The 13,624-nt window shown below is 45.7% G+C and overlaps 1 protein-coding gene across 5 annotated transcripts; it reads right to left on the bottom strand.

The window, feature by feature from the left end:
- Positions 1-1,196: 1,196 nt before the first annotated feature.
- Positions 1,197-13,485, bottom strand: prr14 (proline rich 14). Of its 5 annotated transcripts, XM_064316361.1 has the most exons (10): positions 12,953-13,485; positions 12,261-12,331; positions 11,170-11,345; positions 10,436-10,586; positions 9,171-9,211; positions 5,136-8,816; positions 4,372-4,537; positions 2,721-2,833; positions 2,382-2,450; positions 1,197-1,898 (listed from the first exon to the last, which is right to left on the bottom strand). In XM_064316361.1, the coding sequence occupies exons 3-10, from the start codon at positions 11,307-11,309 to the stop codon at positions 1,580-1,582; spliced, it is 4,680 nt and encodes a 1,559-aa protein (XP_064172431.1). In that variant the 5' UTR covers positions 11,310-11,345; positions 12,261-12,331; positions 12,953-13,485; the 3' UTR covers positions 1,197-1,579. The 5 variants fall into 5 exon arrangements, with proteins under 5 accessions (XP_064172431.1, XP_064172435.1, XP_064172432.1 ...); XM_064316365.1 differs by lacking the exon at positions 11,170-11,345; XM_064316362.1 differs by lacking the exon at positions 12,261-12,331.
- Positions 13,486-13,624: the final 139 nt, after the last annotated feature.

Here is a 13,624-nt window from a genome sequence, read left to right as displayed (position 1 = left end):
ACCAAAAAAAAACATTAAATAAAATAAAATACTAATATCCATACTGACAAACAGCCTCCAGTGCAAAGCAGTTAACCCATTCTGGTCTCCTTTGGAGTCCCTGTAGTCTGGGAGCAAACGGAACAAATGAAACTTTTAGGAGCTCTGCACCAATCAAAAAAGCTGCCGGGATCAAAGCACTGGCCATCGAGCTTACAGACATTCCCCCAGACTGCCAGCTCCCTCCACCCACGACCGACACCGTTTGCGGTCACAGGAACCGTGCTGAATGGCGGTTAGCGCTGTGCTAAATGGCAATTAGCGCTGTACCGCGCAGAATGGCCGTCAGCGCTGTACCGCGCAGAATGGCGGTTAGCGCTGTACCGTGCAGAATGGCGGTTAGCGCTGTACCGTGCAGAATGGCGGCTAGCGCTGTGCTAAATGACAATTAGCGCTGTACTGTGCTGAATGGCGGTTAGCGCTGTACCATGCAGAATGGCGATTAGCGCTGTACCATGCAGAATGGGAGTTACCGCTGTACCGTGCAGAATGGCGGTTAGCGCTGTACCGTGCAGAATGGGAGTTACCGCTGTACCGTGCAGAATGGCGGTTAGCGCTGTACCGTGCAGAATGGCGGTTAGCGCTGTACCGTGCAGAATGGCGGTTAGCGCTGTACCGTGCAGAATGGCGGTTAGCGCTGTACCGTGCAGAATGGCGGCTAGCGCTGTGCTAAATGGCAACTAGCGCTGTACTGCGCTGAATGGGGGTTAGCGCTGCGCGGTGCCTAATGGCGGTTAGCACTGTGCTGAATGGCGGTCAGTGTTGTACCGCGCAGAATGGTGGTTAGCGCTGTACCGCGCAGAAAGGCGATTAGCGCTGAATGGCGGTCAGTGTTGTACCACACTGAATGGCGGTTAGCGCTGAAATCTGAACTTCTGTTTGCTGACCGCGACAGTCCAGTGTTGCACTAGGAGGAAGGCTGCAGACTGAGGGACTGGGAGGAGGGAAGACCAGTTAACCGGTTCATACATCAGTGCATCTGATAATTACATACAGTCAAAGACCCTGGTGCACACACAAAAATCACCGAAATAAGGCAACATCAACCAAATTCGCAAATTATCAAAGCTGTGCACCTTTTGTAACATACATATATACATATACTATACTATACTATACTATACTATATGTGGTACACCCATAATGGAAATATAAACTCTTTATAAGATTTTAATAGAAGATCTGATTACCATGGACACAGTAAATCACAATAATTAAATCATTATATTTAATTAAGTTATTCAAATGAAATTAATTACAGAGAATGAAGAAACGGACGGAACATGATGCCCAGGGATTAAAGAATCCACCGCAGCCGCAGGTGCTGCTTTGAAATGACGGGCAGGTAGAAAGGTGCAGACCCTGTCATCCACATCCAAAGTGCTTAAAGACCCTGTTCGTTCAGTGCTAGCGCTAGAGTAACCCACCCAGCCCGGGAGCCCCTCCCCCTCGGGCCAATGAGAAACAGCACGGCCCGGTGGTCACGCAACACGCACACAACATCGTTTGGGACTCGAGGACTCTTGATTGGCTCCCGGGCTCACGGAGCCGCCTGGTCGAGAGCCATCCAGGCGTCCAATTGGTCGAGCTTGGAACACAGCAGCGAATCGAGTTCCTCCGCGGTGCGGGACGGTGCGTCTTTAGCTTTCGGGGTCCCTCTGCGCCGGGTCCGGCCGACCGCCGAACTGTCCCCGGTCTTCCGGAAGGTTCCTTTCCCCGCCCCTGCCAGAGCTTTCCTCGGTTTCCGGGCCACACCCAGCTCCGGGAACTTGACCAATCGTTTAAAACGCCGGGAGCCAATCAGGGACAGCGATCCATCGCAATTGCTGGTTGGAACCTCAAATATAGTTTCTAGCCGCCTAAGTATGGGGGGGGGGGGGGCAGAGAGGGAAAAACGTGTTAATGATGGAGAAGTGAAAAAAACTTACCTGTTCCCTCGGTGTGATAGGGCTGCAATTCTGGCCAAGACAAAATCACGTCAGCGTCCTTTGTATGCCCTTGTATGCAAAACTGAAGGGTTTCAAATAAACCATTTGAATTACTTCTGAATTTCAGGCAAGCCATTCAGCTGATGTAAAAAAAACACTGCACTGCACAACTACGTTCAGCCCACAACCTGCTTTTTAAACCTTTAATCTCTAAATTGCACAGTTTGCTATTTAATCTGGTCAATGAATCAAACCCACAGCTTTTGTTACAAGGCCAGTTCCCTTGCCATTATATCACACTGCCACCTATGACAACATGAAGCAGACTGAATATGAGGATTCACAGTAGAATACATAACCACAAAACAGAAATGCACCACCGACACACACACAGTAACCCTAGGGATTTCTCACCCTTCCGGTGGTTTGTGGAAGTTCTTGTTGGTGTAGATTTCCTCCAGGCTGAAATCCTTCTTCTTCAGCCTATGAAACACAGGCAACAGACACACAGTTAGTGATGCACTTAAGGAAGAAAATCAGCACCTAGATGCCTTTGGGTACTTTTTCTCAAATACAGCTCTCACAAATGAAATCCAACCAAGTCATTTCATACACTGGGTAGGGATTCATCGACAGCCACAGCCCATGAAGCAGTCCAAGGAGACTCTTATGTAAACAAATGAGATGACTTTTACTCAAACCTTGGACTGAGGTACTTGCCGTAAGGAAAGGTGCACAGAGAGGTTTCCCTACCTGACGGGACGGGGGAGGCCCATGGGCGTGAGGTTGGTGGGCGGTTTTGGGGGAGTTTTGCGGATTCTGAAGCGGGAAACCTTGCCCCGCTCAGCTTGTGTCGCACTGCCAGCCTGCGTGAGGGAGAGTGAAACAAGCTCATGACAGAGAAACACACAGCCGTCTGTATTTGTACAGCAACCTTCCTGCGTGCCAGAGCCCTATACACAAATTCTCAGAAAAAAATTTAAGAAATAAAACAGAATAAAGAAGATGCAAAACAAACTTGACAGCAGGAGGCCTTAGACCAATAGACCACAGCAATGGGAACATCCTAGGTTCTAAGAACTACATAACATTAACAGAGGGAATGTTCATTTCTCTGGCCTTCACAACCCTTCAGTCAATGATGGGGAAGCAACTTTACTGTAGCAACTAGCTTCGGCTAGTTCCCTATAAGAATATAACCTTAAATTTTGCTGGACACTAAGGTTCTTAAGGTGCCACGGTCCCACGGTAGGTCATGGTGTATGTATCTGATGGTTACTGCGCTTTTGACATTTAAAAAAAAACAACTAGAATCTCTCTATTAAGCGCCCAAATAGGCTATATTAGCGGCAAGCAACCATGTTCCAGGAGATCTACCATCCTGTAAGTTATTTCAGCCCTAATTTGACACACCTGACCAGAAATTAGCAGCTCAACAAGATCGCTAGCTGTTGAATGAGGTGTGGTTGGTTATGGTTGGAGTGAAAACCTGTAGGACTGTAGATTTCCAGGAACAGGGTTGGGCAGCCCTGCTCTAGCAGTTGAATGAGGTGTGCTTTGTTAGGTTTGGAGTGAAAACATACAGGGTGGTAGATCTCCAGGAATAGGACTGGTTACCACTGGGTTATATGCTTAAATTAATTCCTGCTTCCATAACAGGTGGCCTGTTCATGTGTTTTTTATTTACTGTATGTTTATTTCTTAAACCATGCATTTATTTGCCATATACTGTCATTTTGAGAACTGCAAAACATATGGTACCAACATACAAATTTTCGGTATCACGTCTATGGGGTTTTCCATTATTTTTGTTAGCATTAAGCTAATCTCTAAAGCGGCAATTAACCTAACTGTATGCACTGTTCATTGCCCGACTCCTTGGTACCCCTATTTGAAAACAGCTGTTGACTTACTGCAGTTCAATGTAATTGTCCCAAAGTCCAACAAGCTGATGAGCACCATTTGCTTATAATTTATGTTGTTCTTCTTCCAATTCTCGACTACCCAACGTCCACAAAACCTCTAGCTAACAAGTGAAACAAGTGCAAGGGATATAACGTATTGCAACAGTAAACGTCATCTGACAAGGTTGTTATAACAAATTTTTCTTTCAATTTTCATCACCCATTTGTGTGTTTTGTAAATGGCCGCATAATACCGTGAACAGGGACATTTTTGAACAAGGCTTTCACATTGTTTTCACAAAACTGTTTCATCGTCCAGATAGACCACGGTTCCCATTCACAGTCATGTGCTCCATAGTTTGAGATCAAAGTGTTCATACACACACACACACACACACACCTAGCCACAGCTGCAGTAGGAGGTTGGGCTTCAGATTCCCTGCTACAGACAGTTCACGTCACACCTGTGCCGTTCACACCTTTAAAACAGAAGATCCTACCTTAATTTCAGAGTCCGAGAAGGATTTTTCATCCCGCGGCTCAACGGTTTCCTGCTCTGGAGTGAAACAGATCCCCTCCTCCTCGTCCTGCTCCTCCTCCTCCTGGTCCTCCTGCTGCTCCTGCTTGCCCTCAATCTCACCATCTACTGGCATCTGGGAGGAGACACTGCAGCACCAGAGCACAGTCACCCCTTACACACCAGAGCACAGTCACTCCTTACAGCATCAAAGCAGTCACCCAGTACACACTCCTTGAAATCAAAATACATACGATATATATGATATAGCCAAATTAATATCATAGCATTGGTATACTGCCCACCCCTAAGCCAACAGGTCATCAGAAAATTCTGAATTGAAAATATCCTTCATTGCACAAAAAGAAGTATCCATTCAAATAAAAAAACAAATAAACATATACAAAATGATATTTTAAAAATTTTTATAAAAAATACAAAATGTGCTTCAGTATGTGCCTTAAGACAATATACTGAACCACATTTTCTATGCACATAAAATGTAGCCATAAATATAAAATCTTGATTAAAAAATGGAATTAAAAAAACTAAGCTCTTTTACAAAATTAAAAGGTTTAATGAATAAGTGTGTAAATACCCATAATCATAATAGTAACTGAATTTAAAACTGAAACAAGGTCATCCATACCTCACAACTGTACATCATAATAAATGACATTTGCTTGCTTGAAAAATGTAGCCACAGTTACTACTAATGTAAACCGTTCTCCCAGTTTTGGCAGTTACCTGCAAAAAGAAGAAACGGAGGCAGTGGATTGGCTGGATCTGGGGAGGGCACAGGAAGTGAAGTCCGGGAGCAGGCGACAGATCAGGGAGGAAACAGAGGAGGAAGTGGAGGGGGTGGCGTCACTGGAGGAGGACAAGGTGACATCACAACTACAGGCGCTACTACCGCTGATGCCGCTGCTCGAACTGCTTCCCTCCTGCTTCCTGGAGAGGAAGGCCAGGGGACTCGAGAGAAAGCAGGAGGCCAGAGCGGTAAAGGATGTGGAGGACGCAGGGGAGCCGGGGTTGTAGTGCTGCCCTCCCCGTCCGGTGGGGTACACCTCCTTACGCAAACACAGGGGGGCGATCTCTCTTTCCACTTCCAGGCTGCAGACCGTGTGCCTGCGAGTGCGTTTGGCTGAGGAGGGAGGCAGAGGAACGGGGAGGCAGTGATGGAGAGGCGAGGGACGATGCCGGCCGTCTTTCAGGAGGGAGGGGATCTCCGGGCAAGAGTAGCTCCTCCGCAGTAGCTCGCACTCTGGCTTTTCAAACGAGTCGGTCTCCTTCAGCTGCTCACCTTCGACTGCGAGGTCTTCCTTCCGCTCACACCTGCCTCTAAAGCAGGATCTGCCTTTCCTTCTGTGGGAGTCTTCCGCCGTTCTCATCCCGTCCCTTTGCTTCGACTTCTTCCCCCTTCTCCCCTTTGGCACTTCCTTGTCGATTAGCCTGTGCACCTTGACAGACTTCAATTCCACCTCATCGTCAGCTTCAGGAAGCTTGTGCTTGGAATTTGTTGTTTGGGAGGAAGAGGACGCGTGTACCGTTTCTCCTTCCTTGCCTGTCTCTCTGGTGCCCCCTCTCTTCCTACCGACCTGCATGAGTGTGCACGTTCTGGGTTGAACCTGGGATCTAGTGTCAGCATGCTCTGGCAAGGACCCCCCAGGTTGAATGCTGGTTTCCCCCGATGCTGAATCTTCTTGGGGCTCCAGATCGCAGGGACTCTCATCTGACAGTGCCGCTTTCCTTTCCAGCTCCATGTCTACAGTCATCTCCTCCTGAATAAGCTCTTTGTCGGCATGATTCCTTAGCTTGTGTCTTAGTCTCCCAAGTTTTCTCCTGGTCCTAGGCTCACTTTCTTGGCTTGTCTCACTCTCTTTGGGCACTTCAGATGACACAGTAGTTCTGTTTATATCACCTTGGATCCCCTCTGGCACAGCCAGACACTTCCCATTCAGCATCGGATCCATATCCATTCCTGGGGAAAGTTCCCTCTTTCTACGCCTGTAATGCTGACGTTCCCGCCTTAGGCACTTAGGTCTTGCATCCTCAAGCTGAATGTCCGATTTGTTGATTCCAGCAGCATCCTCCTCTTTGCTTCCAGTTTCAGTGGTTAATGTTGTAGAGTCACACCTTGAGTGGTTTGGAGAACGTCTAATATCCTCGAAGGCAATCGCAGAACTTCTCAATTTTCTAGTTTTGAAGCTTGAGCCATTTTCACCTCGACTCTTTGCTCTAGTCGCAGTCATACCGTAGTCTGCGCTGCTGTTACTGGCGCTACAATCTTTAAATTCCAGAGATGATCCCACCACAGTTGGCATAATCTCTGTGGACGGACTTTCTACGTTTAGATTGTTCCTCCGGCCTCCTCTTCCTTTTGCTTCCATCAAACAAGAGCCTTGACTGTTCTTTCTAATTACTCGCCTAGAACTGAGGGACCCATGAGGGTCTGTGTCTAAGAGTTGGGAAACACAAGTCCCTATGCTAATACTACTGTTCTGCTCTGATCTTACCTCTTCCCTGGCTTCTCCACCTGTTACTATCAGTAACTCTCTCTCTTTCATATCATCACTTCTCTTCTTTCTCATCCCCTTCCCTCGTTTACCGCCTCTTACAACTTTTAATCTTTCACGCATCTCAGGGCTGCTTCCTGGGCAAGCCTGTGGTTCTCCCAGGCTTTCTTCTGAGAACACAATCCCTCCCTCTCCGTGATGGTCATCACGGGGCTCCCTCAGTGAGGGCCGAGCCTGTAGGGACTCCAAGGTTTGAGGTGGAATCTGCACAAGACCTTGCTTTTCGGGTTCTCCATCCCCCTCTGGAGTTCCTTCCAGATTATCCGGCAGCACCCGAACTGAAACTTGACCAGGAGGGCATGTGGTGGTGACAGGGGTCCTGCTTGGTAATTGAGGAACTCCACAGTCTTCCAGCGATCTGTGCATTTCATGTGCTGCAGTACTCTGGCAGATAGTCAAAGATGAGCCATCTTCATCTGCCCCCAGCTGCCTATGTCTACCCCGCTTAGCTTCGAAAGACACAGGATGTGTAAAGTAAAAGGACGTGCTTAAAGCACTTGAGCTGCCACTGGCGTTTTCCTCTAGACCAGGAGGTTGTGATGTACCTTGTATGGAGCACTTTTCCTCACAGGCCTCATCTGAAGAAAGTGGGGCCTTTTTAGGGGAAATGTGAGTGAATAGGTCAGATGAAGATGATCGTTTGAGTGGACGACCAGGAGAGGGCTTACTCGGAGAGGGGGCTTTAGCGCACGCCTGTCCCAAGTGTGCCCTTTTACCAGTCAAATGTTCTTTTGAGGTATCTGAGCACAAACGGGACCAATGCCTGGTTCTGGGGGAGCCTGAGGGAGGCGAGTCCGGGCTGGTTAGGGAACCAACTGGGTCCAAAGCCAGAGGAAGTTCAGTTCTGGGAAGTTGACTACATTTCCCAGAGCGAGGAGACTCCCTCAGACTCTCTTCCTTGCTGCTAGGAAACGCGGCACAGACCCTCTGTGTTTGTGAACTCATGTTGGAATTATGTTTCTCTGCATGAAGACTTTCTTCCTCTTCAAAACTGACTCCGACTTTGGTTTCCGTATCAAAGTTCAGTTTCCGAACAGAGGGGTGTTCGTGGATGACATGCTGCGTTTTCTCTGTGCCAGAGCTCCATGCCTGTGCCAAAGAGGTTAGAGGCTGATGAAGATCCCCCGACAGTTCCCCCACCTCTGGTCCTCCACCGATCTGTCCCTTAGCCCGAGGTGAACCTGAATCAGTGCTGCCTTCACTTTTACTCTTTGTTTGCAACTGTCTTTGCATATCCTGGCTTTCCCCTGCACTTTCTTCTGAAAAGTGTCCATTGTGGCTCTCAGTGTTGCAGTTGCTGCCAGTGACACTGTCTGGGCAAAGGGTCTGGAGGTCCAAGAGTGCATCGGAGGGTGCCGAGGGGCAGGTGGGTTTGAAAAGTCGAACTGGGCTCATGACTATTTCCGTGAAGCTGGCCATCTTTGACTTGAATGACTGTAACAACGGACCAATCACCCATCTCTTCACGGTAGGTGGGCTTTCAAGAGGTTCAACAGGTTTGATTACCGATTGGATGGGCTGTAGGTCAGGCCCTGTTTCTACTGCTGATTGGCTGGTCTGTAGGTCAGGCCCTGTTTCCATTCCCGATTGGCTGATCTGTAGGTGACGCCCCGTTTCCATTGTCGATTGGCAAGATTGTAGGTCAGACCCTGTTTCCATTGCTGATTGGCTGGGCTGTACATCAGACAATGTTTCCATTGCTGATTGGCCAGGGTGTAGGCCAGACCCTGTTTCCATTCCCAATTGGCTGGGCTGTAGGTCAGGCTCCAGCATCCCCGTACTGCTCTCCTCTATGCAGAGTGTGGGAGGGGTCAGCTTCCCTGTACCCTGGTGGCCCCTTCTGGTTTTCTTCCTGCAGTGCAGAGAGAAAATGTTAGTAACAACTATGCAAGACCATCACAATTCTACAAATGTGCCTTTTCACAGGGGAATGGCATGGCCACTGCATGAATAGATGGCAAAATGAGAAAAGAATTCTTCCCCCACCCCCCCTTGTTTATCTTCATTTCATCATTTACATTTAAGCAGCAATGATGGACTTGACTCATGCCATTTAAATAGAAATGATTTTTTTCATGAGTTCACAAAAACAGAATTCTTTTTTCATTTTCCCCAGCGACATTTGGTTGTGACGGCTGCATCAACGATCAGGCAATCACATTCAAAGTAGCGGCAACAAACGTTTCTGTAAAAAAACAGCGCTTACTTTGTCATTTCTCTCCCAGTTTCCGCTCCGGAACATCGTTCCTGTGAAACACAGACACGCAAGCTGCAGTTTACTGGGGCAAATCGTTCTGGCACAGGAGCAATAGCTCAAGGACGAAACCATGTGCTCATTACAAACTGTCCGCCCTGTCTCTGTGTTGGAGCACTGAAGTGTAAAGGTTGATTGACTAATTATTCACTCAATTAAACCCGATATTTAATTACTCCATTAGCCTGAGGCGGGCTTGTAAATCAGCGGCACAAACATAAAGGCACGCGCAAACAAGTCACTACGTTTCTGACCAAGATAAAGGGTTGAAACGCGCAAATGAAGAAAAAAAATAATAAAGGCGTAATGCAAACAACAAATCGGGACTTTCGGTGTATTAGGACCATCACTTCTTTGTGTCAATGTAACAAGCGCATACAGAAAAACCCCAGCTGCGTGTAAGGTTGCAGTGTAGTGTAGGGGTTAGGAAACTTGGCCTATAACTCTGAGGCTGCAGGTTCGGTTCTCCGGTGGAATCCTTTCGCCTGAGCTGCTTCAGTAAATATCCAGCCGTATAAAATTCACTGCATGCAAAAAATATCATCTGTCCAAGTTGCTCTGGATAAGAGCATCAGCTAAATGCCTAAAAATGTAAATAAACTGACTAAAAAAAAGAGACAATACTTGTATTTCAAATTTCATGTTCTGAGTTCTAAATAATAAGTCTAAGTTCTAAATAATTCTAATAATTACAAATAATGACAACACGAATTAAATGACAGGTTATTTAAGGAGTGCTTGAATTATCTGATTATCATGCTAAGTAAGTTAAAGCCAATATTGCCCTAAATAAGGAGAAAAAATAAACATTTGTTTACAGCAGAATTTTGAAAGCAGATCAAAATATAAAACAAGCCAGATGGATAAATATTCTGCTGAACTGAATATGGAACTGGGCCACATGATGTCCTGGACCAGTATTCCTGAATTTATAATTCACCACGATTAGTGCAAAAAGAAATAAATTTAGAAAGTGGGCATCAATTTGAAACGTATTTCAAATGTAAAAAAGAACATTTGACATGCACGCAACACGGAAGCCACTGTATGCTATAGTGATCACCAAGGATACAAGCGTCCACTAAACAAACAGGTATGGCTACACCATAACATCTCTCTCATTTAATACTGACAGGAGCGGGGGAGGACAAGTCCAACCCCGCCTTTTTTCGGAATTCTGGCTCTAATACCTGCACAACACTGAAAGCGAGACTTACTGTTTTAACACTCCTCTCTCTCTTTGCACAAGAGGTCTGTCTGCTTTTCCTTGGCACACTCTCTCCATTCTCTCCTTCTCGTTCTTTGGTGACCTGCATGCGTCCGGTCCTTCGGTTCCTTTCTTTCCCTGCCCTACCATCGTATCTGTTCCTGCAGATAGGGGGAGAGAGGGAGAGAGAGAGAAGGCTGAGTTCTGATACACAGACAAGCGGCCGTGTACAAGACCACAGGATATCCACGGTCTCAGGCACCAGATTAAGTCACAGGCAGTTTAATCTGAAAGATTTTGAAACCTTAATTAGAAATTTATGCCAGGAACAAAAAAAAAAGAAAAAAAAGAAAAACACCTCTCATTATACATTTCTACACTGGGAACTAACTTGGCTGCTTGTAAACCGGTTGTGAGCTGTCAGAGAGGTTAAAGCTACAACGATTCATTGAGAGGGACAGGAGAGAGGAGGGGAGTGAGAGGAGAGCAAGAGAAGAGGGGAGGAGAGAGGAGAAGAGAGTGAGAGTGACAGGGAGAGGAGAAGAGGAGAACAGCATGCAAAGAATGCGTGCAGCAAACGGGATCTGTAATTACGCGAGACAGATTCAGGGTTTGAGAGGATACATTCAGTACAGTGGAAACGAAGTCACGGTCAATCGACCGTGCGCGCAGTGTCAAAGAAAAACAATCAAAGAAAGGAAATCACAATCGAAAACAACCGTGCGCTGGAAACGTTGCCGCTACCTGCATGTGACAGAAGACAGGGAGTGGGGGCAAGGCTGGGGCGTGCTCTGAGAGGGGATGCAAACGCGAATGGGAACCTCGGCATCTCCTTCCATCGGGCAAACAATTTGGGGGTGCAAGGCGGGAGGGGAAGATATCATCCCCAATCTCTCCACCCCCAAAAGCCGTTTCTACCTCTGTAAGAATGCAAACACAACACACCAAACGTCTAGGGGCCACAGCACACGTACATGCTTGTCAAGATGCAATGGCTACGAAAGTATCAATTTTCATCAAAGAGACGATTGGATAAATGACCCCACTGATCGAGCCTTGGCTACAGGATACATAACATCTTAGTAATTTGTACTCATTTACCTGTTTTGCTCCCATAGCATTCGATTTACATGAAAATTCATCACAGTGCTTCCCAATACATGTTCCTCATATTAGCTCAAATAATAACGATTGTCGTACTGGCGGTACAAGCTATTCTGTAATGTTACTTTGACCTGTCTCTTCCCGAATAGTAACCTTCAGGAAACGTAGCCAGATATGGAATATTTAAGATAGCATTAGCTCCTTTCAGCACATCTTTGATTTAGGTGGGACTGTGGTTCTCAAACTCCGTGCTGGATTTAGTTCGAACCACAATTGCAATCCCAGAATTAACAAGTTGTTAATGTAAGTGCTTTTCATGATTTCAAGGATTATTACCCATTTAAGCCACATTGTGTCACAAATAGCTGTGGGTTCTATGAACGCTAGATCTCCACGTGGCTATATAGCAAACTATTAGCTATACAAAAGGAGGCAAAACATTTCTAATTGAACAACTTAAAGACAGAGATGAATCAATACGCTCATAATAGTGAAGTGTAACGAGCCAATCCAGTATTGGGTAAACAACAGCCTATGAAATGATTTAAACACGTGTGCTCAACAACCTTAATTTAACAAGCGATTGTAACAAAAGCATGTGCATGGGTCCCCAGGAGAATCAGGGATTTAGGATAACTTGCTAAATTAACTAGCTAGATCGAAGTTAGTTTAAGGTCAGCAATTTACCACAAGTGATATCATTATAGCGCGTCAACACAACATGAACTCACCCCTTGAAGTTCGTCTTCCCCAATTCAGTGGTAGGCAGCAACCGATTTTAGTCCGTTTCTAATTAGCTTGTCTATAAGGAACAGGGCAACACTTCCGTTGTTTTTAAATTAAGAAAGTTTTATTTTGAACTAAGAACCCACGTTCCTCAACAAATTGCCAATTATATAGTAAAGTCAGCCGCTGCTAGGTTTAGGTCTAGCTAGCTAGCTGGTACTTAACACACAGCACATCGAGCATACACCTAGTAAAACAAGCTGATGTGAAGGCAAGTACCACAAACACTGGCTGCTTAAAAATAACAAAGTATTTTGCTAAATTAGCTCATGATGAAAAGCAGGAGTGATCAAATAAAATAAAAAAAGCCGGGAAGCAAATGACTTGCTAACGTTAGCTAGCTAACTAGTAAAAAACGTGATACGCTGTATATAACCAGTTTGCTGGCTACTTATTAAAAATTCAGAAGGTTCCTGCGAAATTGATCCGGACCTCCGCCGCCTGTTTAACCATGACTAGTTACAATGTAGCTAGTCAATTATGTTATGAACAAACGTCGCTATGCACTATGTTAGCTTGGTACAGCATCTTAGCTAGCTAAGGGGGGAAATCAAGCATGCTATTAACGTTATTGTTCGTACGAAGCTATAGGAAGATATTCTCTACAATTAACGTTAAGGATGAGGAAAAGCCTTACTTCTTTCAGGTCAATAAATAATCTTGCTGAAATTGAAACATGCATATCCAGTTGCTCCTAATACACATGCAGATAACAAGGCTATTTTACGTACGTAAACATTGACGTAAAAGACATACGGACGGCGCCCAATTTTAACCATTTCATTTAATTTCCTTCTCTGCAACGCAACATTCACAACCAAACTTACAAGACCGGGCTAACAGATTCGAGGGTCAACCAATCCTCAGCCAATTAACTCGATTCAACACAACCTGCGTGTATTTTCTGCAGACCGACCAATCAACGACGTGCCACATGGAGTCTTAACCAATACGTATCTGTGAAAGAGAGCATCTTAGGTGAAGGGCGACCAATGATGGGAGGAAGAACTGGGCTTTGTCCTCAGTTGAACTTGAGCATTTGCTTCCAACCAATCAAAACGCACGTTTCAAAGGGGTTGGCGGACTCCGACAGCGAGTAAAGACGCGCACAGGAGTATGAATTAAAATTACGAGGCATTAGTTAATTTTAGAAAATTCTACAAGAACAGAAATTTGTAATCGCCACGTGAAACATAAAAATAATAAAAACAAGATTTTATAGCAGCCCATTTATTTACACATTTGATTTGAATGTTCCTCAGTTAGATGCTTCATGCAGTTTTAATTTAATTTAAATAAAGACTCAATA

Source organism: Anguilla rostrata, chromosome 17 (genome assembly GCF_018555375.3).
Source record: "Anguilla rostrata isolate EN2019 chromosome 17, ASM1855537v3, whole genome shotgun sequence".
NCBI classification, from domain to species: domain Eukaryota; kingdom Metazoa; phylum Chordata; class Actinopteri; order Anguilliformes; family Anguillidae; genus Anguilla; species Anguilla rostrata.
This window is presented reverse-complemented; position numbering and strand designations above follow the sequence as displayed.